This window comes from Aethalodelphis obliquidens, unplaced genomic scaffold (assembly GCF_003676395.1).
Source record: "Aethalodelphis obliquidens isolate GAN/ISIS:26980383/991018 unplaced genomic scaffold, ASM367639v1 scaffold9, whole genome shotgun sequence".
In the NCBI taxonomy this organism is placed as follows: domain Eukaryota; kingdom Metazoa; phylum Chordata; class Mammalia; order Artiodactyla; family Delphinidae; genus Aethalodelphis; species Aethalodelphis obliquidens.
Window position 1 is genome coordinate 51,009,150 of NW_020837953.1, and position 23,320 is coordinate 51,032,469.

At 58.3% G+C, this 23,320-nt stretch overlaps 1 protein-coding gene across 2 annotated transcripts in view; it reads right to left on the bottom strand.

Annotated features, from left to right (window-relative positions):
• The window catches only part of PRDM16 (PR/SET domain 16), a 214,664-nt gene that overhangs the window by 152,834 nt on the left and 38,510 nt on the right, over positions 1-23,320 (bottom strand). For both annotated transcript variants that reach the window (XM_027110444.1, XM_027110443.1), the window contains exon 2: positions 10,134-10,184. In XM_027110444.1, the coding sequence (XP_026966245.1) occupies positions 10,134-10,184 (51 nt within the window). The remainder of the gene's footprint in view (positions 1-10,133; positions 10,185-23,320) is intronic.

A 23,320-nucleotide genomic window follows, 5' to 3' on the forward strand; every position in this document is an offset into this window, starting at 1 on the left:
CCTGGCAAAAGCTGCCTTTCTGCTGCATGTCTGGCGAATTCACAGGGTGGCTCTGCTTAATCACCTCAGGATCTATCTTTCTGGCTACAGTTTCCGAGGGCACAGAGCGCTGGAAGGTATCATGCTAGCCACTGGCCACTGAGCTAGAAGTGACCTGCATCTCTCACAGCCATTGGCCTGACAGCTCATCCAACCACAGGGCAGGCAGAAGGTCCATCCTACCTCGGTCCCAGAAGGCACAGTCAGACACGTGGCTGAACAGCACTGAGGGAGCCCACACGAAGGCCCGGGGGGGAACCCTGGACTACCAGGAGTTTATAATCTAACTAATGGGAATGCTCCCTGCGGACTGACCATGGTCACCTCAGTGGTAAGTCCTTCGCCACTTACAGTGTTGCTATGGGACAGGAACTGTATAAGCACTTTATGCGACTTAACATATTTAATAACTAAAATACCCCATATAGATATTAATTTTAAAAAATCACCCATTATATCACCGCAAAGAATGACAGTATTTTTGTATATTACCTTCCAGCCTTTTCATATTACGTATGTCCTTAAACGTGAGCATATATTTTATGAAAGATGTGTGTGTGTGTATAATATGCCACTTTCTGAAAATCCTTTTTTTAAAGAAGTAACAGCCCTCATTTTTTAGAGCAGTTTTGGGTTTATAGGAAAATGAGTGGAAAGTATAGAGAGTCCCATGTACCCCCCCGCCGTCTCCCCCGCCAACAGCTTCCCCTGTTATTATCATCTTGTATTAGCGTGGCCACTTGTTACAGTTGGTGAGCCAATAGTGACACATCGTCTTTAAAGCCCCTGACTGACACTAGGGTTCACTCTTGGTGTTGTGTATTCACAGGTCTGGATAAATATATGATAACACGTATCCACCAGTACAGTATCTTACAGGGTAGTTTCTCTGCCCTAAAAATCCTCTGTGCTCCCACATTCACCACCACGCCCCAACCCCAGGCAACCACGATCTTTTTACTGTCTCCATAGTTTTGCCTTTTCCAGAATTTCATAGAGTTGGAATCATAGAAAGTGTAGCCTTTTCAGACTGGCTTCTTTCACTTAATAATACGTATTTAAAGTTCCTCCATGTCCTTCTGTGGCCTAAGGGCAATGATGATTATGTGTGTCACCTCCCCCTCCTCTCCTGCCGTCACCACCAGAACAACACTAACCATGTACCGCGCTGGATAAGGAAGAAACTGGACCCAACCATCAGTTTGGAACCAAGCCCAGCCGAGCCCAGACTAGATCAGCCAACTTGCAGACAGGTGAAGATCAATAAGTGTTGTTTTAAGTGTTAAGGGTTTGGAGTGGTTTGTTACACAGTGTCATTGTGTAATAGCTGACTGCTATTACACCAGCTTCAATTACTCCAGCCCAACCCCCTCTGGCTTTTCTCTGAGTTCAATCGTATTTATTGTTCAATCATATTTACCCCAATTCTTGAAGGGTCTGGAGGGCAATACACAGTACAACATGAGACTTAGGAACACTTGCTCTGGAGTCTTGTGGCTGGCCCTGGAAAATTCCTGGCCTCCCCGCTGAATCGTGTGGCCTTAGGCAACTGATAAACTGTCTGTTCCTTAATTTTCTATGCAGTAAAGTGGGAATAATAGTGCCTGGGGGTGATGGGAGTAAGTGAGCCGATGTGTATATAGAGCCTGGCAGGCTTTCTGTAATGACAACACTGACCACGACGGCGGTAAGAACAGCAGCAGCGCCCGGCTCCCAGGGCTTGTGTTCAGGAGGGACAGCCTCGTTGGGGGCAAGAGAGGCCCAATTCCACTTCCCCGCAAGCCCACCCACCCGTCTGCTGTCCTTCCTCCCCAGCACCCACTCCCCCTGCCTCCCATGCATCAGTACAAGGCACAGTCAGCCTGGAGCGACATGAACCCAGAAGCTGCCTTGGGAGCTGGGGCAGAGGCTGGGGGCTCAAGGCCAGGCTCGGACAGGCCCCACAGGACCCTACCCCCACACACCCATCTGTGCTACACACACCTGTTGTACACACATGCAGGGAGCCACCTCCCATCTCAGAGAAGTCATGAGCAGAGGTGAGCTGAGAGGCGGGTGGACCTTCCGCGGCCCCGAGCCCGGGGCAGGTGCCTGTCGGGACAGCAGGCAGCTTCTCAGGCGGGCTGGGGAGGACACAGCCTTCCCCAAGAGGTTCCACCTGCCAGGCCGGCCTCGGAGACCCCCAGACGCCGGGAGGATGAGGCCCTCCCCGCTCTAGCTCAGGCCTGGGCCGAGAGAAGCAGTGGAAGGTTCTGTTCCCCACTCTCAGGACTGGGGGCCGCCCAGGGCCCTGCCTGGAGACCACGTGCCCATGGCCCCCCTAGACCTTCATGGGTGGCCATCAGAGGCACAAGGGGACCTCAGGAAGCTGGCTCTCTCTGGAGGCCTGGATGTCCCCCCTGCACCCTGAGAGAGAAGTGACACACAGCTCAAACTGACCGGCCGCGGGAGGGGCCCTGAGGGCCCACAGCACCCGCCCGCCGCCACCTTTTACCCTGGAGAGGGACGGGCCACCTTGACACCGTGTGTGTGTAAAACCAGAAGTCAGCCTTACACTCAGAACGATAATAATCGCACTGATGACCCGACGGCAGGTTTTGTGGAGCAAAGGTGAGCCGTGTGGCCTTCCCTGTGCCGCAGGCGGAGGACGCGCCCACGAGCCAGCAGTGCCTGCCGAGGAAGCGCGTGTCTACTTTCACAGCGGAAGGCGCTGAGGAGGCCTCAGGCTGATATATTTTTCTCTCCTAATAGTGCGGCACAATTTAATTAACTCACCATTGCCCCCACCCGAAGGTGACAGAGTTTATTGACGCCACCATCTGGCTCCTAGAAAGCCGGTAATGGAGACAGTAAATCCTCTTCATCACCTGCTGCCGGCGGAGGCCGCCTCTCCCCGCCACCTTCCCCAGCGCCGTCCCGCGAGGGCCGCCTGGACACCCCAAGGTGCTGCTGCGGTTTCCAGGAGAGCGAGGCAGGCACGACGCCTGTAACCTCTGACCCGCTGCAGGTGGTGTAGGGCCCGGCCCGCTGGTCCCCTGGCCAGGGCCACCCAGGGCCACGTGGGCCCCCTTGTCCCACACCAGTAACAATAACAGTAACAGTGGCCACAGGCCCCAAGGTCCATCCAGCTGGCCTGGCGACCAGAGCTGTGCCCGATTTATCACTGTCCTCCTGCTGCCCAGGCCGTGCAGGGCTCTGGATCATCATTTCCCCGTTCGCAGGGGAGGAAACAGAAATGCAGAAGTTCAAGTTCAGGGCCTAGAGCCACACCACCCAGGGCAGAGCCAGGTTCAGAGCACCAGGGGTGGGCAGGGCGGAGGCGACGGACCCAGCATGGCCTCCCGACCCGGGTCTCCAGTGAGAAGGAAAGGGTCCTTTGTCTACTTTCCGGGTAATGTACGTTTTCAAGTTCTGAATCTGTCCTTTGAAATCAGCGATGTTTTGTCTGCTCTGGCTTGAGGTTTGGGCAGAAAGTGTCAGCAGGGTGGGGGAAGGGCCTGACCACAGAGATGTCACCTGCTCCCCATGTGCCCTGCCAGGAGCTGCTGCTGGACCCCAAGGAGGGGGGTCCCGCTGGCCGGGCTCTGACCCCCCTCACACCCACCTCCCTCCTGCAGGACCCCCACCCCAAGCTGCAGTCCAGAAGCCTTTCAGAAGGTTTCACGAGGGATGCTTCAGTATGAGAAAGAAAACCCAGCTCATTGCTTTCTCAGCAGCAAAAAATGAGGGAAAATTCACCTCTTATTTCTCCCACCCCCCAGGAGAGGTTCTCAGGGTTGGGTGGGTCCGTCTGAACAACGTGCCCCCTCTGCCTGCTCTGAGCCCCTGCCCCACCCCGTCCAGCTAAGACGAGGCCCTCCTCAGACACGCAGGTCTGCAGCAGGTAATAAATTACTGCGGAGGAAATTAATTACCTGCATCTCTCCCCAGCTTAATCTGATGGTTTAGGCTGACTTCAGGGGCCCTTAGGTTGGGCTGGGGGTGGTAAACTCAGCTCAGTTGCTGGGGGAACAAAATGCAAATCCAGCCTGGAGCTGCCTGCACTCGCCCTCGACACCCTACTGCTGTTGGCCCATTAATCACCCTTATCTGCCTGGGAGGGGGCCACAGCGCCACGGCCCCCCAGAGGGCAAGTTCAGGTGCTGCGAGGTGGCGAGAGGGCAGAGTCCACCCGGGACGGCTGATGTGGAGGCGGCCAGGGCTTCCGGGCTGCGGCCCCTCCCTCAGGCTGGATTTTCTGCCGGCGCCCCAGCCACCAGGGTCACGCCTAAGGGCCTCTTCAGATAAGCGTCTACAGCTGTGAAAAAATGAGGCCTCTGGGAGGGGCAGGGGGAGGGGCAAGAGCTAGACGCGGGGCTGGTCCCCAGCAGCTGAGGGTCCCCAAGGCCACCAGCCCAGAGCTGCTGCGGGAAGGGGACCGGCGGAGGACTGCCGGTCTTGGCCCCATTACCCTTCTCCACCCGGCAGCCTTTGGTTCAGCAAAATCAAGGATGCAAACTTCTTAGGAGCACTTAGTTCCCATGGCAACCGAAGCTGGCCTCAACATTGTTGTTCTCAAGAGGGCACTGACTTTACTATATGTTCATTCACTGAATTAATGGACTCCTGGTTCTTTTATCAGCAACCCCGAACAAAGGAAAGGGAAGCATGTCTCCGCAGGGCTTTCAGCCACTGTCCAGCCTTTGTCCGGGGCTTACCGGAACGAAGCAAGTCTATCCAGCCCGAGATTATCAAAATCAACTTGGAGCTGTCTCCGTGGCAGCTAAGCACACTTTGATTTCATAAAGACATAACCGATCCCACATGCAAATTATTAATTGTGAGCCCGGGCCTCTTAGGGCTTGGGACTCTGCTGTGATTTTTTTCAGGAATCAAGCGCGTTGTAGGTAAACTGCAATTGAATTATAGCACCTGGGTGGCTCCTGAGCGTTGCTGGCTGGGGGGTAAAGAGGAAAAGAAAAGGATTTCTAAAACTAACCTCGCCGGCACAGGCAAAGCATAACAGGGACAATCAACCTTGTTCTGGTCCCAGTGAGACCGGCCGACCGCGATGCGTGCTCACTGGCCCTAGTCCTGGGGTCTCGGGGCTGGAGCGTCTCCCCATCTCTTTTTTTTTTTTTTTGGTGGTACGCGGGCCTCTCACTGTTGTGGCCTCTCCTGTTGCGGAGCACAGGCTCCGGACGCACAGGCTCAGCGGCCATGGCTCACAGGCCCAGCAGCTCCGCGGCACGTGGGATCCTCCCGGACCGGGGCACGAACCCGCGTCCCCTGCATCGGCAGGCGGACTCTCAACCACTGCGCCACCAGGGAAGCCCTCCCCATCTCTTGTTCCAGTCACAATCTTTCCTTCCCCACCAGCCTTCCTCACCCTCCAGCCGCCTGGAAAATACCTCTGCTTCCTCCAGGGGAAAAACAACGCAAAGGAAATAAACCACACGAAGCGACACTGATCGCAAATGCCTGGCTCGAAACCCCCGAGGCACAGCCTGGTCGCAGCCTCCTGGAGACCTGGGGTGTGTGATCTTCTCAGCTAATTGCTGCACAAAAGACACTTAGCAGCTGCCTGTCCATCTCCACTCCCACCTTCCCGGGTTTCCTGGCTCCCGGTCATCCTTTATTAGCCTTCAGGTCCCTGGGGAAGGAGCCGGGAGTCCTGGGGCGCCCATTACCAGAGGCATTTCGCCCTGGCCAGGCTATATAAAACACACACGTATAACAGCCCAGTGGGACAGGCCGAGGTTCTCACATCCAAATAATCATTTCACGAATTATCATAATTATCAATCAATCACCCTATTTGGACAGTGCCAGGTTGGGCTATCGGATGACTTTTATGACCTGTAGCATTTTGTACGGAATAGCAGAGAGAGATTTATGGACCTATCATGGTCCCTCGCCAGCAGTAGGGCTTTATTAGCTCAGCTTATTTTTGACTCTCCTTCAAAGCCTCGGGCTCCCCGCCCCTGGCCCGGAGCGCTGGCTGGGGTGGCCACGATCTGGGATGCTTCCGAAGACGCACCTGTCCCAGTCTGGTCCCAGCCCCACTGATGCAAATTCTTGATTCATTTATGTATTTTGGAGGGGCGGAGGCCGCGTGGGCAGAGAAGTGGGGGGAGAAAAGAAAAAAGAAAAAGGTCACTTCCCTCTTCATTTTCTCCTGGTTGTACTGTATTAACACGTCCTTCCTCTTCAAGACGGTCAAAGAAAACAAGATAAAGCGAGACAATGGGACGGCTGTTGGGGGCCTGGTTCTTCCCCCTTTCATATCACCAGAGAGATTGAATCAAAATTCTTCCAGCTGATACCATCTCCCCGGGTGGACCACACTCTTGTTAACGGATAAAATCAAGCCCTCCAGAAAGTCAAAGAATAAATTTAAGCCTTTTGCCAAATGTCTATCCTATTGGATTTTGATAAGACGGCCATTGAGTCTTAATAATGTCTTCCATCCATTTTCAGCGGGCCCTTAACACCGCTCTTTATTCGTCCCCAAAGCCTCTTTGCCCGGCCTTTTTATTATGGGCTCTGGCGGGCTCTCCAGGGAGCCAGGCGACCTGAGTGATGGATGGACAACTCGCTAGATTATCTCCTGCAGATGTTTGCTCTCCAGGAGCCCCGGGCTTTCCCTCTAAGTAAACAGAGACTAAAGAGAGTCAGCAGCAGCAGCAGTCCCAGAGGTCCCGGCCAGAGGCTAGAAAAGGCGACCAGCCCCACCTGCAGCCAAAGTGACTTCTGGGGGGAAGTGCGTGTGCAGCCCAAGTGCACACCTGGGCTAGTGAGGGGCGGCCAGGGCACCAGCACGGAGCATGAAAGCTCTGGGCTGCACTGTGCAGTGGAGATGGGGCTCCGGCAGGAGGATGCAGGAATGCAGAGATGGGGGAAGGGGTGGGGGGGTGAGGTGGGGAGGGTGGGAGGGTGGAGGAGGGGGTGGGAGGGATGAAGACGGATGCGTGGCACTGCACGGGGACCCAGGGGAGACTGGGGGACAGAGGGACGTAGGAGGCCAGAGGGAGGTGGGAGACCACCAGGGGTGGGGATGGAGGGGACCGGAAGGAGGGGCACAGGAGAGTTGGGGAGAGGGGGATGGAGGGTTCTCAGGGGCGGGGCCAAGCCCGGTGCAGGCTCACAGGCTGCGGTCGCTGTCACTCCAACGCGAGCCCGGCCCTGAGCCATAGACCCTGGGTTCGAATCCCGCCTCCACTGCAGAAGTAGGGTCCGCTAGCCTCGCTGGGCCTGGATTCTGTCCCCCGTAAACTGTTTTTTTTTTTTTTTTTTTTTTTTTTTTTTTTTTGCGATACACGGGCCTCTCACTGCTGTGGCCTCTCCCATTGTGGAGCACAGACTCCGGATGCGCAGGCTCAGCGGCCATGGCTCACGGGCCCAGCCACTCCGCGGCATGTGGGATCTTCCCGGACCGGGGCACAAACCCGTGTCCCCTGCCTTGGCAGGAGGACTCTCAACCGCTGCGCCACCAGGGAAGCCCCCCTGTAAACTCTTGACGGGTGGATTCCACAGACAATTCATCAACCTGGCTCTTTAATACTGAGAATTTATAACCACCGCTTCCTACAAAACATCACTGTTTCTGCATCTCTTGTGTCAAGCCACTGATTGAATTAATTAGCCTTAGTTACATTTCAGCAACGCACGCCAATAAAGAGCAGGAAGTGTGATTCAGTTAATCCTAAAGATGGAATAAGTGATGCTCAGAGGTGTCAGCTGACCAACCCAAGGCTGCACAGCCTCCAGCGCGGCCCCAGTGTCTCTTACGGCCCCCAGACGTGTGTGTCTTTGGAGGGGGAGAGCCCCGTTCAGCCAGACGTGAAAATCCTAAACCACAGGACTGGTAAATGGGGTCTACGTCCCACTACCAAGGAATTCGCTAAACTAGTCCTTACAAAGCGCACTGAGACGCGTGCGGTCCTCTTACGTAATAAGCATATATGTGTCTCCACAGCTGTAAGTGACACACCTGCTGGCAACCTGCACCTTCTATTGGGAAGGAGGTCAAGGGAACGCTGTGATGACAGAACTCCGGCCCCGCAGCGGGACCCCAGCTGCCTTTGCACCCGAGTCTCTCTCAGCCCCTCCCTCCCTCCCTGGGAAGTGACCAGATGGCTCCAGACACCAGGCTTAGTTTTCGATCATCTACCAATGTGACCTGGGTCCCTGGTCAGACGGCACCTGCACCCACCCCGTGAGCAGCTCTTGGAAGGACGTCTGGATCACGGTAGCCAAGGCCTGACGGCCCTGCCATTTGTAAAAGGCAAGGCCAATCAGGAGATGGCCCTGCCTCAGGGAACGGAGGATGTGCCAGTTCAAAGGCATCCTCTCCTCCTCACGACCTTAACATTAGACCCGACCTATCGACCTTCCGCTTTGAACCTTGACCCCAGGCCGTCCCACCTCTAACCTCCGGCCTGGTGGGTGTCAGCCCGTCAGCCGCTTCTCTGTGGAAAAGACGACTGTTCCACGTTCTCTCTAGAAGTTAAGAGACGCGCTGACTGCAGTCCCTGCTCGTGGGAAGTGGAAATACCACAATTCTCTGACATGTGGGAACGCTGCTTCAGCTGCTCTCGCCACCTTATCCTTTAAGAAAATACGAGTTCATTCCCAGAGGCAGGAAGGGGGAAGGGTTGCTGATGCGCTTCAAGGAAGAGAGGCCTCAGGCCCCCGGGCAGCGGGACAGGGAGAGGACACCTTGTCCCAGCTCTGCTCAGACAAAAGGGTCCCCCCGGGGCCAGACACAGACCACGGCTATGGAGACAAACGAGGCCAGAAGGTCACCGCTGCCAGAGGTCACCCCTTCCCGAGGTCACCACAGGGTCAGACAACGTCCCCCATTGCACAGTTTTCTCCAAAATCAACGTCTCCGGGGTTGACCCTGGTGAGAAGGGCAGGCCCCCATCCCTCACAGATCGGCCCCCCAGACGGCGGCTCCCCCGAGGCCTCGGCTCTAACCAGCCAGCCAGACACAGGGAGAAAGTTACAAAGTTTGGCAGAACCAGCAAATTGCTTTCTTTTCACTTCCAGACCCAAAAAGGAATTTTCATGATGACGGGAATGCACGCTCAAGGGGTGGCGTTGGACCCTCCCAGAAGAGGTGACAGCACCCCGTGAGCACAGCTCCGTGATTCTGACATTAAGAAAACAGCCCTTGATAGGAGCTGGGTAGCCCCTGGCTGACTCATCGCCCCAGCCGCCCATGCTGTGCTTCCTGACGTGGTCGGGGTACCAGGAGGAGTTGGACTCTCTGCTTTGTCTGGGTGGTGCTTTGGAGCCAAGACGCCAGGAGAGAGAAGGCTACAGTAATCCTACTGGAAAACTCAAACACCGCATCAGCTACTGTGTGTGTGTGTTGGTGTGTGTGCATTTGGGTGTATGTGTGTGCACGTGTGTCTCTGTGTGTAATGCATGTGCGTGTGTATGGATGGCCCGAATTCTATGGACGTTGAACTCCACCCGACGCACAGCGTCTGGGTTTTGGGGGTGATTTCTGCATCCCATCCCTCTGCCGTCTGTCTAACGTGCACCCTGCACAGGCAGGAACGTGCCTGCCTGTGGACGTCTGCTTTCCTCTGGGGGCGTGTGTATTTTTCTGGGCCCAGTTCACTCTCTGAACCTTTTGGAACTAAGGTTTGTCAACCGGCTGTTACCCATCACCAGGGGACGATGCGCACGTTGGCGCTTTCCTTCGCTTGATGGTTCGCTTATTCAATGCCGTGCCCGAGCCCTCTTTGGAGGCTGAGGACTGCAAGCGGCTTTGCTGACTCTGCAGCCGATTGCGTGTTTTTCCTCTCTCTGTTCTTTTCACGTGAGTATCCAGTGGAGCTAGTGAAATAAACACAACCTGCATTTATTTAATTTCCACACGTCAGCCTGGCCTGAAGCATTCCCACAGGGTCGGGGCTTGCCTAGGTTCTCCGGAACTAGGATGGTTCCGTGAAGTGAGCCCCTACTGCTACACAGTGAGAACAAGCGTCCGTCCTAATCCCTCGGGAATCAGCGTTCTGCACACACGCCGGACCGCAGATAACCTCGTACTCGGGTGGACACTGGGCGGGAGGGGAGAAGGCGCAGACCAGCTCTCCTACCTTTTGAATGCAGCCCTCCTGGGACGACACCTCTGCGTCCGTCAGCATTTGCTGCAAAACAATTTGGAAAGGGGTTGTTAGTTTCCAACAAAACGCGGTCCTCAAGCTACGGTGGGTTATACATCGCGCGAGCAGAGCGAGCGTGCTCTGAAATAACATGGGTAAGGCGGGTGGCTTCTTCAAGATAGGCAGGAGGACCGGGATCCTCTATTCCAACCGTTTGTTGCACAGCGATTTGTTGGGGTGGAGCTGCCCTGTGGAGTTCAGCCTGGTCCCGTAGTGACTGGGTACAGACCCACACGGAGGGTCCTTACTGCCCGCCGCACGTATGAGTAGGAATGGTCCAACGGGGGCACCGAGATGCCTGAAATGTGTAACAGGCTCCCTCCTTGTTTCCTGGGGTGAGCTCCTGCCCCAGCAGTGGGCGGTGGCAGCACCAGGAAGCCCTCCCCCCGCCCATGGGACACAGGCTTGGGACAGAGAGGAGAGAAAAGTGCCCGTCGTTCTGGGTCTTTCTTCCACTGGACAGCTTTGGCTCGGAACTCTCCTTGGCTCGGCCCTGAAGAGCATTTTGCCTGGCTGGCATCTCCTCCTAACCACCAAGTTCCACTCCAGAGGGGTGGCATTTCAGCGACGGGTCCCAGAGCGCTTTCTAAGCTAAGCAAACCGACAAATTAGCTGTATCATTGGGATTTTCCCTTCTGGATCGCAAGCACCCTGCACAGACACGTACATAAATTTGTAATGTCATTTCCATAAGAATAGAAAGCAAGATGGAAACTAATATTCGGAAAATAATAAGAGAAATGGGGTCAAAGCCAGGGTTTTTATTTCCCCTCCCCTTAAAATGACACTATTGCCTTTTCAAATGACAAGCGTGGAAGAGAGTGCCCGCTGGTGCCCACGCAGGCCAGGTCAGGGGACCAAGATGCTGCGTTCCAAAATGCTGGCGGATTTGCCCAGGCTCAGCTGTAATAACAATAAGTCATATTTTTAAATGTTGAGAATTCTAACCAATTGGGGATTTTATGTTTCTTTTAATAGATTCTGAAATTGTGGTTTGGAATGCAACTAGGAGTGAAAACAGAGAATGAGACAGAAGAGAAGGACACGGAGACACCGGAGAGGTCTCCTCAAGACAGCCAGCTAGACACCAGGTCACTAGTTGCTCTGTCCCCGCTGGCCCGGGCTGGACAGGCCTGGGGGAGACCTGGGGGCTGAGCTCTGCCAGCCGACGGGCTTGTGTAGCTTCCCTCTGGTCTGTCTGCTTTTCACTCCCAAAGCCGGAGCCTAGAGGGCTGGCTGGAGGCTCGGTCGACGCCGGGACAGGAGGAGAGAGAGGCTGACTGCTTGGATCCCAGGAAAGCCTTGGTGTCCAGGAAGGGACCGTGCTCCCCGGGGAGGGAGATGGCCCACTCTCCGGCCGCAGGCTGCCCGGGCCTGCGCCTGGACCGGAGGCCTTTGTCAGCATCACGCAGAACTGGGGTCTGAGCGCTGGCCCCGAGTCCTGTGATCACTAACAGGCCCCTTATGAAGGGGCGGCTTGAACCAGAGGGAGAACAAAATGTGCATTAATTTTTCTAAGCCGCGCAGCCTCCAGGGCCCGGGACAAAACCACGGAAGGGGCGCACCCGTCCGAATGACTCCCCTTCCTGGGTCCCGTCCCCTCATGAAGGACAAAGGAGGCCCCTACCCAACGCCCGCCGTCGAGGAACTGGAGCCTCACGACCCAGCGGTGCCACTTCTCATCACCCTGCTGCTGCGACTCTTCCCAGAGAAGGGGCCTCAGGGACCCTCCCAAGTGTCACGAAGCCCGGCAAGGGTGCTGACCGCCAGGCGACGGTCCTGAGGAAGGTGACAAGCTGGCCTTCTCAGCCGGGCCCAGCTCATCACGTGCCCATGCGGGCCGTGCACTTGGTTACGGGCCAGGCTCGCCGTTGATTCGGGGGCACCTGGAGAAGCCACCCTTGGGAGACCTGTACCTGCCCGTGGCCTGCAGGCCTGTGCTGGCGGCAAAGCTCTGGTTAGGGGTAGAGAGGCAGACGTTCAAACCGCACCTTCGTTGAAGGTCAAGACGCCAGCACAACACGCCAAGCACAGTCCAGAACTGGGCGGGGCCGGGCGGGACCAGGCAGACGAAGGTCTCCCCAGTGCCCCTCGGAGCCTGCCCCTCGGCTCCCCCTGGACAGGCCTGGGGTGTGGGCAGTTGAGCTGCAGGACCACAGGTGAGCAGAACGGAGCCCCAACCCAATCCAGTGATGCAGAGAGAGCTGGGGCCCTTGAGCCCAACCTGGCCGACACCCCCATCCGGAGGAAGCCTAACCCTCTGCCAACGACTCCGAAGAAAGAAGAATCCTCCTGACGGGGAGTGGGTTCCGGCAGCTTCTCCACGCCCGCCCTGAGGTACCGGCCCTCCTTGGTAGGTGTGCCCGCCATAACCTCTGCTCTTTGCCCACTGCCGACCTCGGGCGCAAACCCACCCCATGCGCCCCTCCTGGAGCCTCTGCTCCGGCCTTCTCCCCGCCAAGGCCGCCGCTTTGCTGAAAAACCTCTTTATTTTGCTCGTTGGGCCCCCGGCACACGCGCCGCTGGCCGGCCGGCTGCTGGCAGCGGCGGTCTCTGCTCTCAAGCCCGTCTCCGCACCGGCAGAAGTATTAGGTGTGTTTTGATTCGGCAGTTTAGCCAGAAAAGTGAGGTTTGACCTGGAGCATTTGCTTCTCTCGTGGGTCTCGGTGCCAGGATTGAGCTAAGTGGGGTTGCTCAAAGCATCTTTTCTGACTCTTAAAATAAATAGCCTCTGTTCTGCAAAAAGCCAGCCCAGAGGAGACACACACACAGACGTCCGTACGCTCACAGCTCCGGAGTTCTGGCGCGTCCCCCGAGGGGGCCAGGCTCTCTGCTTGGTGTCACAAACGGATCCCAGAAGGCTCTCTCCCTTCAAAACAGTCTGTTATTAAAGGATCTGAAAACATACCTACAGGAGGAAACCCAGACAGAGCCCCGACCTCGCGGCTTCCAAAACCAGAGAGAAGTGAATGAATTCCCCACCCCCTGCCCAAGTCTGGCCTGTGGTCCAAGGGGTCACCAAAGGTTCTCATTTACCGACCTCTTCCTCTTGGCCTTGGAGCCCAGGCCTCTCTCTAACCTGCTCCTTTCTGTCCACTGCTGCAGTCGCCTTTTCCACCCAAAGAGGTAGGTGTGTCTGCGTCTAGAAGTGGCTACAAGCTGATTCCAAGGCCCCTCCGCTCGAAGAAGCCTCCACGGGCCGGGCCAGGGCCGTCTGCGCAGGTCACTGCTCAGGGCTGTCCCAGAAGACAGGGCTGGGGTTAGGGTTTGATAGAGGACCCCCTCCCGTGCCGACCTGGCTCTGAGCCTCAGTCTGCTGCCCTCCGGCAAACTGGGGGACACAGCCTGAGCAGGCAGGTCAAGACAGAGGCTGGGCCGCCTCCCCAGCCCCGTGGTCAGCTGCTTTGGACTCTGCATCACCTGCCCTCTGAGGAGGGTTTCAGGCCCAACGAGGCAGCGCCCGCAAATGCCCGCAAATGCCCCCAACGCGCGCCCGCTCAGAGCTCATCGGATGCCCCTGTTGCGACCTCATCTGAGCTCCTGCAAAGAACGCCCAAGGCCTCACGTGTGCATCCTCCCTTCCTAGGAAGACAGGCTTTTTAAGGAACAATTCTCATGTTAAGTTTTCTGACCAAATCAAAGTCCTACCATGACAGCCACTTTCCCTGGTAGAAATGCCGCAGTGACCGGTGATGGGCACAGTAGCAGCGTGGTGACAGGAGGACAGCGGGGGCGGCGGGTGCTGTCCGGGCCCCCAAAGGCGGATCCCCCGTCCTTCTCACGGCTGCCGCATCTGGGTGAGCGCTATCGTTATACCGGCTTTACAGGTAGGAGCTGGAGGCTCGGGAGCTGCAGCGACAGGGCAAAGATCAAAGAGCTGCTGGGTGCTGGAGGCTGCGTCCAAGCCCCGGCCTCCTGATTCTGGAGGAACGGGGGGCGGGGGGGGCACTGGGTGGTGTGTCCGGTGGAAAGGAGCCACGCGCCGCCGACCCGTCCGACAGGGACTCACACCTGAACGCCGGCCAGACCATCCCCCCGCCAGGCCGGCCGTGTGGCCTGGGTGGGGTCCTGCTGGCAGCGCCCCCAGGAGCCGTCAGGGCGGTTAGGCACAGGCCAGCCCGCTCTGGCTCCCGAGCAAAGGCTCCAACGGTGTTGACACAAACTCTTGAGCTCTCAACTGGGAGTGGGTCACATTTATTTATTTTTTGCATTAAAAAAAAAAAAAAAAACAACTCAGCTTAGCCGTGTTTGAGCTTCAGAAATGATTTTTTTGAAAGGCGCCTTGGACACTGTTTTTCACTTTTATGCCTAAACAGATACTTCTCAGTTCTTTCAAGTGAGATCTTACCCAATGAATGGAGACTCTCTCTTTACTCCTAAGAAAAATATTTACACAGTCAAGTATGGCACGAGAAAGGACCCAGGCTCCTTCGAGGGCCTGGCCGGAGCGCATCTAGGTCTCCGCATGCTGTTTACATTCCCAGCCCGGCATCTCCGCCCTCCCCTCCCCAAAGGCATTTCCCAAGCCTCCCGCTTGGGACCCTGAAGTCGGGGTACTGGGAGCGGCCCCTCCCCGGGGTGGGACAGGAGAAACCAGCCCTGCTTGAGTGACAGCCAAGTCCCACCTTCCCTACTTTTCCTGTTGGCCAACAAAAAACCTGGGCCCCCTGCGAGGGCTTTATCTAGACTCACCCCAGTTCTCCCAGATCCCCCCAGACCTCCACCCCGGAGCGGGGGCCTCTACGTCTCTTAGCCTCTGTGCAGTGCTTCGGGGCCTTATTAGCATAAGCTAACGAGGGGCGGACGGCTTCTCCTGGCCTACGCTTCCCTGCATGGCCCCAGCGCTCTGGGCATGGCTTGCCCGCTGTCAGATGTGCTGAGAACACCCTGTTTGCTGGCAGCCCCTGGCCGTGGGCACGCGCCCCTCTGCTGGACACCCTGCCCTGCCCGGGGCTGTCGGGTGCCCATACCTCCCCTCCTGCAGGACAGACGACTGAGTGAGTGAACGAATCACTCCCTCTGAGTCCCCCAGGTTTATGGTCCAGTCTGGCCTAGGTCCCCTTCACAGCCTCCTTCCAGAAGCACCCACTGGGCGCCTTTGGTCTGCCCTGCCCCATGGAAGGTGCCTTGGAGACATTTAAAGAAATATTGAAACCGCGTTGATTCCAGTGTCAGCTATATCGGGGAAGAGGCAACGGCTGAAGCCCACCCGCTTCTCCAACAATACCAACGCGAACAGGGAGCCCCCTCAGAAGTTAGGGGTAGAGGTGGGCAGATAAGCTGGCCCAGAGGGCGGAAGGGACCGCCAGGTTCAGAGAGGCCCCGAGGGCCCCGCTGCCTTGGGCATCCTCAGGTGTCAGGCGGGGTTTCAATTTGCCTCTGAGGGTGAGTATGGATGCTGGTGCTGGCCAGGCAGATGGCTGGGGGCCGGGGGCGGGGGGAGCAGGGGAGGAAGGAGAGTCTGCAGGATACGGGCAGGGACGGGTGGCCTCGTGTAAGCCCTGGATGCTAAGTGGTGGCAGTCCTCGGGTCTTCCCTGCTCACCCGCCTGTTGACACGCCACGGTGGGCTCCGGGGGTGGGGGGAGGCCCAGAGCTCAGGCCGCAGGGCCCCGGTTCCCCACCATCAGCTGGGGGACCTGTCAGAGGCCGCCCGAAGGGACACAGCGAGGTAGCAAGGAACAGAGGGCCGGCCGGGCCGGGCGCCGGGTGGGCTCATGTTAGGCATTAGAACTGAGAACAAGCCTCTGAGGGAGAGCTGCCGTCACCCTCTTCACAGATGAGAAAGGGGATCAGAGAGGTAGAGTAACCTTCCCACATGTGCACAGCTGGCGAGGGTGGACACAGGCGTCCACCCGCAGGGATGGAGAGTACGGGGCCCGTGGGGCAGGGGCACCGAAACAGGGCAGGGCTGTGCAGCCCCTTTGCCAAGGAAAGACTGAAGGCAGCCCAGGTGTGGACCTGCCTGGTCTCTGACCCCTGATCACCCAGGCATCTGACAGAGCAGGGTTCCCGCTGCAACCATCTTGCCAATAAAGAATCCAAAGAAATAAGGGCAGCGCCACCAGCCCCAGGCTCCCCAGCTTCCTTCCAACCCACCGGCCACCTTGTAACAGCCCAGTACCTGAGCCGAACTCACCACGAACACTCCCCCAGCAGACGGCAAGTCCCTGGTCTTTCACTCGGAATCACAGGCCCCTCAGAGCCGTCTGGATGGGGGTCCCACCTGTCACTCCCGCCAGCTCCTGGCCTGGGCAGCAGCCCACCCAGGCCCCCAGGGCAGTGACACATGGCCCCCTTGGCCTGCCACCACTGTGACCTTGCCTTGTCCCCTGTGTCTGATGCCATGGGGACATGGGCGCACTTGGGGCAGGGCTCGGGCTGACCACCTTCCCTGGGGGCGGCAGTTGTTCTGGGGGGGTCGTTTGCAAGGACCCCTGCTCCCCCAGGACTGCCCCCCAGAGCTATCCCTTTCAAGAGAGAAGAGAGTGCAGGTCACGCCCAGCTCAGGCCACCCAACCTCTGGCCGAGCCGTTCCAACAAGGCTCTGAATTCTCCCCCAGACCAAGTACAGGTTCCTCACACATTGGGCAGCTCGGGCCTCAGAGCCCGACCCCACAGACACCGCTCAGCCCTTGCTGTCACCATTTTGTGAATGGGGTGGCCTGGGTCCAACCCTGACCTGGCCTAGGAGCCCCTGCCCTCTTGTCCTGGCTCCAGCAGGAGCTCGTTCCCAGAGCTCCTACCTGGGGGCTCGGGTCCAGCTGGGCTCTGGACACAGAGAACAGTCTGGGGGGACGGGTCATGAGGGGGTTCAGGTCGGGGCGCCGACTAGGCAGGCGCTGGCAGGAGGAGGCCGCTGGGTCCACGCTTGTGTCAGCCGCCGTGGCACGGGCTCTGCCAGGCAGTGAGCTGAGGCCTGAGCCCAGGTCGGCCTCCGCGGGCCCTCGTCCTGAGGAGGTGCGTGTTCCGTGTCCCACCTGGCCTCAGCGGACAGCTGCTTCCTCCTGCTTCCGGGAGATTGATGTCCCCAGAGGAAGTGCACGTAAATCCTAAGAGCTGGGTGACGTGTGGCACATCCAATCAATGGCTCGTGACAGCCATAACTTTCAGCCTTCGGGAACCACTGGTGCGTCCAGGGGCCTCGCGATAGCCGGCTCCAGGAGCTGGAAACGCACCCCTGGAAACCAGGAGAAGCAAACAGCTGTTTGTTCCTGGATCTGGTGCCAGAGCTTCCTCCTGAGGGTCTGGGTTCAAGAGGAGAAAGCCAAGAGCTGGAAGGAGCGTGTGGACTCGGGGGGCCTCAGACCCTGCGAGAGTCCCAGCTTTTCTAGAACGTTCTTTCACATTCCAAAAGCCCAGTGTCCCTGTGCGGCCGACCCTTCTGCGGCCCCAGAACGTTGGTCATCCATCGCGAGTGTCAGGCGCGTGCAGGACTGGCCTCCCGCGGCTTCCCTGCTGTGCTCAATCCCGTTCGCTTAAACCAACACCGGGCTCTGCCCATCGCAAACCAGAGGTGGCTCTGCCCACTCACGTCTGAAAATACATCCTTCTGGGACCACTGCGGGCCATGCAGACTGGCTTCCGGACCTTCTGATAGCTGTGCTCCAGCCTTGCCCGGACACCTGGATGGCAGCCCATCTGGAGAAGCCGCCTCCAGGGCCCTGCAGCCCGGGGGACTTTGCACCTTGGCGTCTCCCAAGGGGGAAAATAAATCACAGGTCAATTATCGGTGCTACACGCACATTTGTCTTTTATTCTCAACCCTTTTTAGTTATAGAAATAACCTGCGTATTGACAGAATCATATTAATGCACTTCAACTTGACCCCGCTTATCGATAACCTGTTTGTTAGATGATCCTTAATCATAAGTGAAGAAAAAGGGGTCATGGATCTCCAGCGACGGCTGCTCGACAGACGCAAGTTTGAAAGTCCCGAGACCCAAGGCCGGGATGCGGGTGGGGCTGAGCTGATGCTGAAATGTGACGACCCTCTCCCACCCCGCCCCGCCCACCGTGAATCCCCTGGGATTTGGGCTCTTCTTGGGCTGTGAATTCCCACCCCTCCTACTGGGGCATGGGGTCGCCTTTAATAACTTGAAGGTGGGCGGGTCAGAGGTGATCACCCCCCATTTCAGCACAGAGTTGAATTTCAACTCCCGTAACAATGTCAGGCAGTGCTTTCCAGGGACGGAGAAGTGACACAATGTGAAAAGGCAGCCACCAGTGGTCCCTGTGCCCATGGGGGCAATGACCTGGGGGACAGAAGGCCTTTCCCCATCAAATTCTGGCCTTGTCTAATCCTCACCCTTTAATTATTCCACGTATTCACTCTGCAAATATTTGAGGACCCTCTCACTTGGGGGATCGCAGACTTCCAAGCGCGAAGTACATTGTTTCGAATCCCGATTATAATATTGTAGCAATGACAGTAATAACGGCCCAACTGCCAGCCCTGCGGAAGGCACAATAGTCTCTAATAACCCCCATTTGCCAACTAAGCTCAGAGAGGTTGAGCTCCTCATCCGGCATCACACAGCTGGGAAGAGGCCGAGCTGGGATTCCAACCAGGCCGCGCTCGAGCCGTTAGGTTGTGCAGCCTCCACAGATCTGGCTCCACCTGGGGAGCGGGTCGGGGGTGGGCGGTGGGGAGGAGGGAGGGAAGGATGAGAAAGGGAGCTGGGCTTTCTCTCCCACAAAGGATGTTTCCAATCTGGGGGGAGGAGCCAGCCCTGCCGAGCCCGAGTGCCTGGGCTTTGGTCACAGCTGCCGCGCTAACTCGAGACCACCGTGCGTGGGATCGGTAGGAGGTGGGGAGCCGCCCAGCAAGAGCTCACACTTTCCTAATGGGGCCCAATTACAGCAACAGCTGTGTGGAGGAATTCCGCACTGATCCGCTGTGGAAAATGGGCAGCCTTTGGAATCTTAGAGCATCCTTGCAACTGCCGTGCAGCCAGGAGCCCCCAGGGCCCGGGTCTGCTCTCTGGGGGGCAGGTTGAACCAGCAGAGCTGGGCCAGGCCACCCACTCCTATTCCGCCTCGAATTTCCAAGCAAAGCCCATGCCGTCCCCTGCCCCGTTTCTGCATTTCCAGCTCAGGGTCAGGCACGTTGGGGATGAGGGAACTTGGGAGGACTGCCCAGACTTGGGCGGGCCCGTGGCTCAGGCTGCCTGCCCTGGGCACGCCTGTCGGGGCTTCCCGGCCAATGTGGGGCGTCCGCTGGACCCTCCTTCCTCAGGGGCCTTGGCAGGGCGGGAGGGGGCACGGGGCAGCACAGAGAGCCCCAGCCCAGAGCCGGCTCTCCCGCCCTATGCCCGTGTGCCCCGCTAACCAGCCTTGTTGCTCACCTGAGAAAAGGGGGCACACGCGTCGGAGGCTGGCGCTGTCCACGGCACCCCCTCCTGGGGCGGGGGGAAGGGGAGTGGCCTACAATAAGGGGCTCAGAAACCACAGTGGGGAGGAGGAGGGCTACCTTGGCCTCTGGCAGCGTCGGCGGGGCAAATCCAGCCTGTGGCCTGTGTCCATGTGGCCTGTGAGCTACGAGGGCCGTTACATGTTTAAAGAGTTGTGAAAATAAAGAATATGCAACAGGGATCGCTCGTGGCACAAAAAGCCTGCCATGTTTACTGTCTGGTTCGCTGCGGAAGCAGCATGTGGCCCCCCCGCCCAGGGCAGACACCATCACCAGAGGACGGAGGTGGGAGGTCTCGTGTCCTTGGAAATGCGGGCACGACGCTTCCCGAATCCTCTGTGAGCACGGAGGATGGGGTGGGCAGAGACGGCTCCCCTGTCCCAGGGCAGCTTTGCTCAGTGGCCAAGAGACGGGGCAGCCTGCAAGCCGGGTTCCCAGAACACCTGATCCGGCGAACAGCTGCCGCGCCCGCCCGGCCCCCGCCCAGAGCACATTCTCAGCTGCAGCCTCCTGCCGGGAAGAGATGGTGTGAAATTGGAAGCAGTTTGAAACCGCTCGTTCCTTGTCTTTCTTTCCTTTCCTGTTTGTTCTCCAACAAGAAGTGCTCCAAGTTGTCATGAAGGAAATCTCCAAACACCCATTGGGATGTCCACCTCGAGCCCCTCAACATCCCGGTGGGACCCCTCAGGTGGGAAGACCCTTCCCAGGGGGCAGGTCTGGTGGCCGAGAGGCCCTGGTTCACTGAGGTTCCGGCCTGGGGCACTCGGAGCGTGAGGGTGGGGGACACATCTTCATGACACTGGGGGACCTGGGTGCCCTCGCCAGCGCCTTCTGGAGAGCCCCCTGGCTCATCAGGAATGGGTCGCAGGTCGTCACGGAGGCCGTTCTGGCTCTCGAGACCTCAGCTAGGGAGCTTGGTGCCCGAAGCTGCCCTCTGCCGAGTTCCCTTTAGCACGACGCTGGAGGGACCCAAGGATGCGCCTGTGTCACCTCGGGCCACAGTGACCCCCCAGAAGTGCAGAGAGCGACACACAGACACCGACAGCACCTGCTGACCGCCCCGACTTCCGCATGAGTGTGATTTCACACCGCATCCCCTCTTTCTAACGAGTCGCCAGCGGGCGAGAGGTCACGTCAGGGCAGAGAGCACACGTCACTCCCCTCCGGCCCCCGCCCGAGGTCTGAGATCTGAGGTCTGGATCCCGCTGCTCTCCTGAGAGCCGGCGTCCAGCAGGCAAAACCCTCAGGACACGTGCCCACCCCTGCCGCCTTCCTTCCTCTTTGTAGTCCTGAAAGCAAAGCAAGAGCTTCTTCAATCCTTCTCTGGTTTTCCTGCAACCGCCAGAGGTGAGCATGGGCAGCTGGAGCCCAGTCCAGAGACCCTGGAGGAGCGGCGTGGGAACAGGCTCCCATCGGACCTGTAGCAGGAGTGGCTGCAGGCTCGGGCCACGTGGGGGGAGGTGGGGTGGCACTCTGGTGCTCGCTGCCATGCCTGTCACTTTAACATGACAAGGTCACCCTCTGCCTGCGGGATGGACTCAGGAAACCGACCCCCATCCGTGCCGGAGGTAGAGTGGGCACAGGGGCATGTGTGTCCCCAGGGCCGTCTGGAGGGGGGTCGGGAGAGCGCCTGGGGGCCCCGTGGGCTGTGAGCCTCTCTGGTCCTGCCCCACAGCTCTGAGCTGGTCTGCAGGCCGTCGGCGCTGCCGGGGAAGACTGTCCATGCAGCCCGTGCCTGGGACAACATGGCCTCAGGGAAACACGGACCGCGTTCACAGAAATATTCTTGGGGCCAGACGGAGTTTTAAAACTATTCTTGGAGCTGGGAGATCTTGTTCGGCAGCACAATTGATTTGCTTTTTCCAAAGAAGAGAAGAGAGCTGAGGTCTGCCGGGCTGCAAACCACACGAGGTCTGTGCAAGTACTGCCCGTGGGGGGCAGGGGGCGGGGGCAGCGTGTCCCACACCTGGAGAGAGACAGGCAGAGATGGGGGACATAAAGTGTCAGAGGCAGAGAGAGACAGAAGGAGAGAGAGAGGTGGAGGGGACAGAGGCAGTGAGAGATGGGGGGAGAGACACAGAGAGCACACGCAGCCCCTGGAGACCCCTCCCGGCAGGGGCCCAGGAGAACCAGGGTAAACTGAGCGGGGAGGGCACGGGGACAGAGACTGGGGTCCCACGGGCCGAGCTCAGCAGGCCTGCGCCGTGGAGGTGGATGGCTCCCGGACAAAGCCAGCCTGAGCTCGTCAGAGACGAGCATCACACCTGCACGTGTGCGCAGCCGCAGCTGGGCCGGCCTCCACCTCTCAGCACTTGGGGAGAACAGCGAGACGGGCGCCATGTTGGGTGCCTCACTGCTCCTCCTGGACGGCCCCGCCCCTGCCCCGCCCCGTCCGGCTGGGCAGCCCTGCGTCCTCACGCCCTTCATTTCTGCTGTTTGGTCTGACGGTCTCGATCACGGCACATTCGCGAACTTAAAAGACAGATTCCTCTGAGCGGAGGCTGCCCGGCCCCGCAGAGTCGGCCCGCAGGTGGAAGCTGACCTCTGGGCCATCTTCCTCCCCCAGCTCCACACCCGAGGCAAACACATCTGCGTGCCCTGGTCGGTTCGCTTTCCCTCCCCAGACACCCTGTGCTTCTCCGGGTTTCTGTGCCTGGGAGAGGCCCTCAGACTTGGACAGATGCCCCCCTCAGGACTCTTTAGAAGAGGGACAACCCTGCGGATGGAATCGCTGATGCCAGCTGACGGGGGCAGCCTCGTGGCAGGTGACTCGTTCTCGTCTGGTTTTCCTGTGTCAGAAAAAAGGTTTACTTGTGTGGAACGATAGAACTTGGGACACAGCAAGGAGGCCCCGTCTCAAAACAGAGGACCGGACAAGTAATAAACTTGACCCCCGGGTGCCTGTGTGGGGGGGGGGCCAGGACGGCGCGCCAGCCCCAAAGCCGACCGCAGACCAGCACCTGCCCCCAGAGCCCCGGGGCGGGCAGCCCGCGGGAGGAAACTCTCCACAGCCAGCAAGGGAATCTGGCCTCTGCGTCTCACCCAGTCAGGTCCCAGAGCCGGGCCCTGAGTCCCCGATCCTGGGGTCCGATTTGGGGCCCGTGGGTCCTGATTTCCTCCTGGCGCTGGCCGTGAGCGGGCACGGCAGAGCTGGCCACGGCCGTGTCCCTGCTCTCTGGGCTGTCTGCTCTCTGAGCCCCTCCACTCAGCAGCTCATGCCTGAGAGACACCACAATCTTTTTACCCAATTTTCCAGCTGAGTTGACTGAGGCCCGCGAAGGTCAAGGAGCTTGCCCGGGGTCACTGAGTAACACGGCTAAGCCTCTGGCCTCGGGACAAGGATGCAGGACTCTGGTTCCTGTTCCTGGTCGCTTCACCGAAGACGCTTTCATAAATAATAGAAATAACAGGGCTTCGTTCTTCGCTGGAGGATGAACTCCCCAAACCACCGCCAGGGCTGTGGCCAGCCCACACTGCCGAGCCCTCGTGGGGTGCGAGTGGGCGCAGGCATTGGTTTGTCCCAGCCGTCCAAAGGCCTGGAAGCAGAGTCTGACGCTGGGTGCCCGCAACAGGGCCTGATGAGTCACCGCTGACAGTTATTAGCCTATTGTTACACGTATGAATCGCCTCGTTCATACCACATGCCTATCCTTCAAGGGCTTTATTAACTGACATTAACCAACCCAATTAGCAAAAGACACTGTATTTGT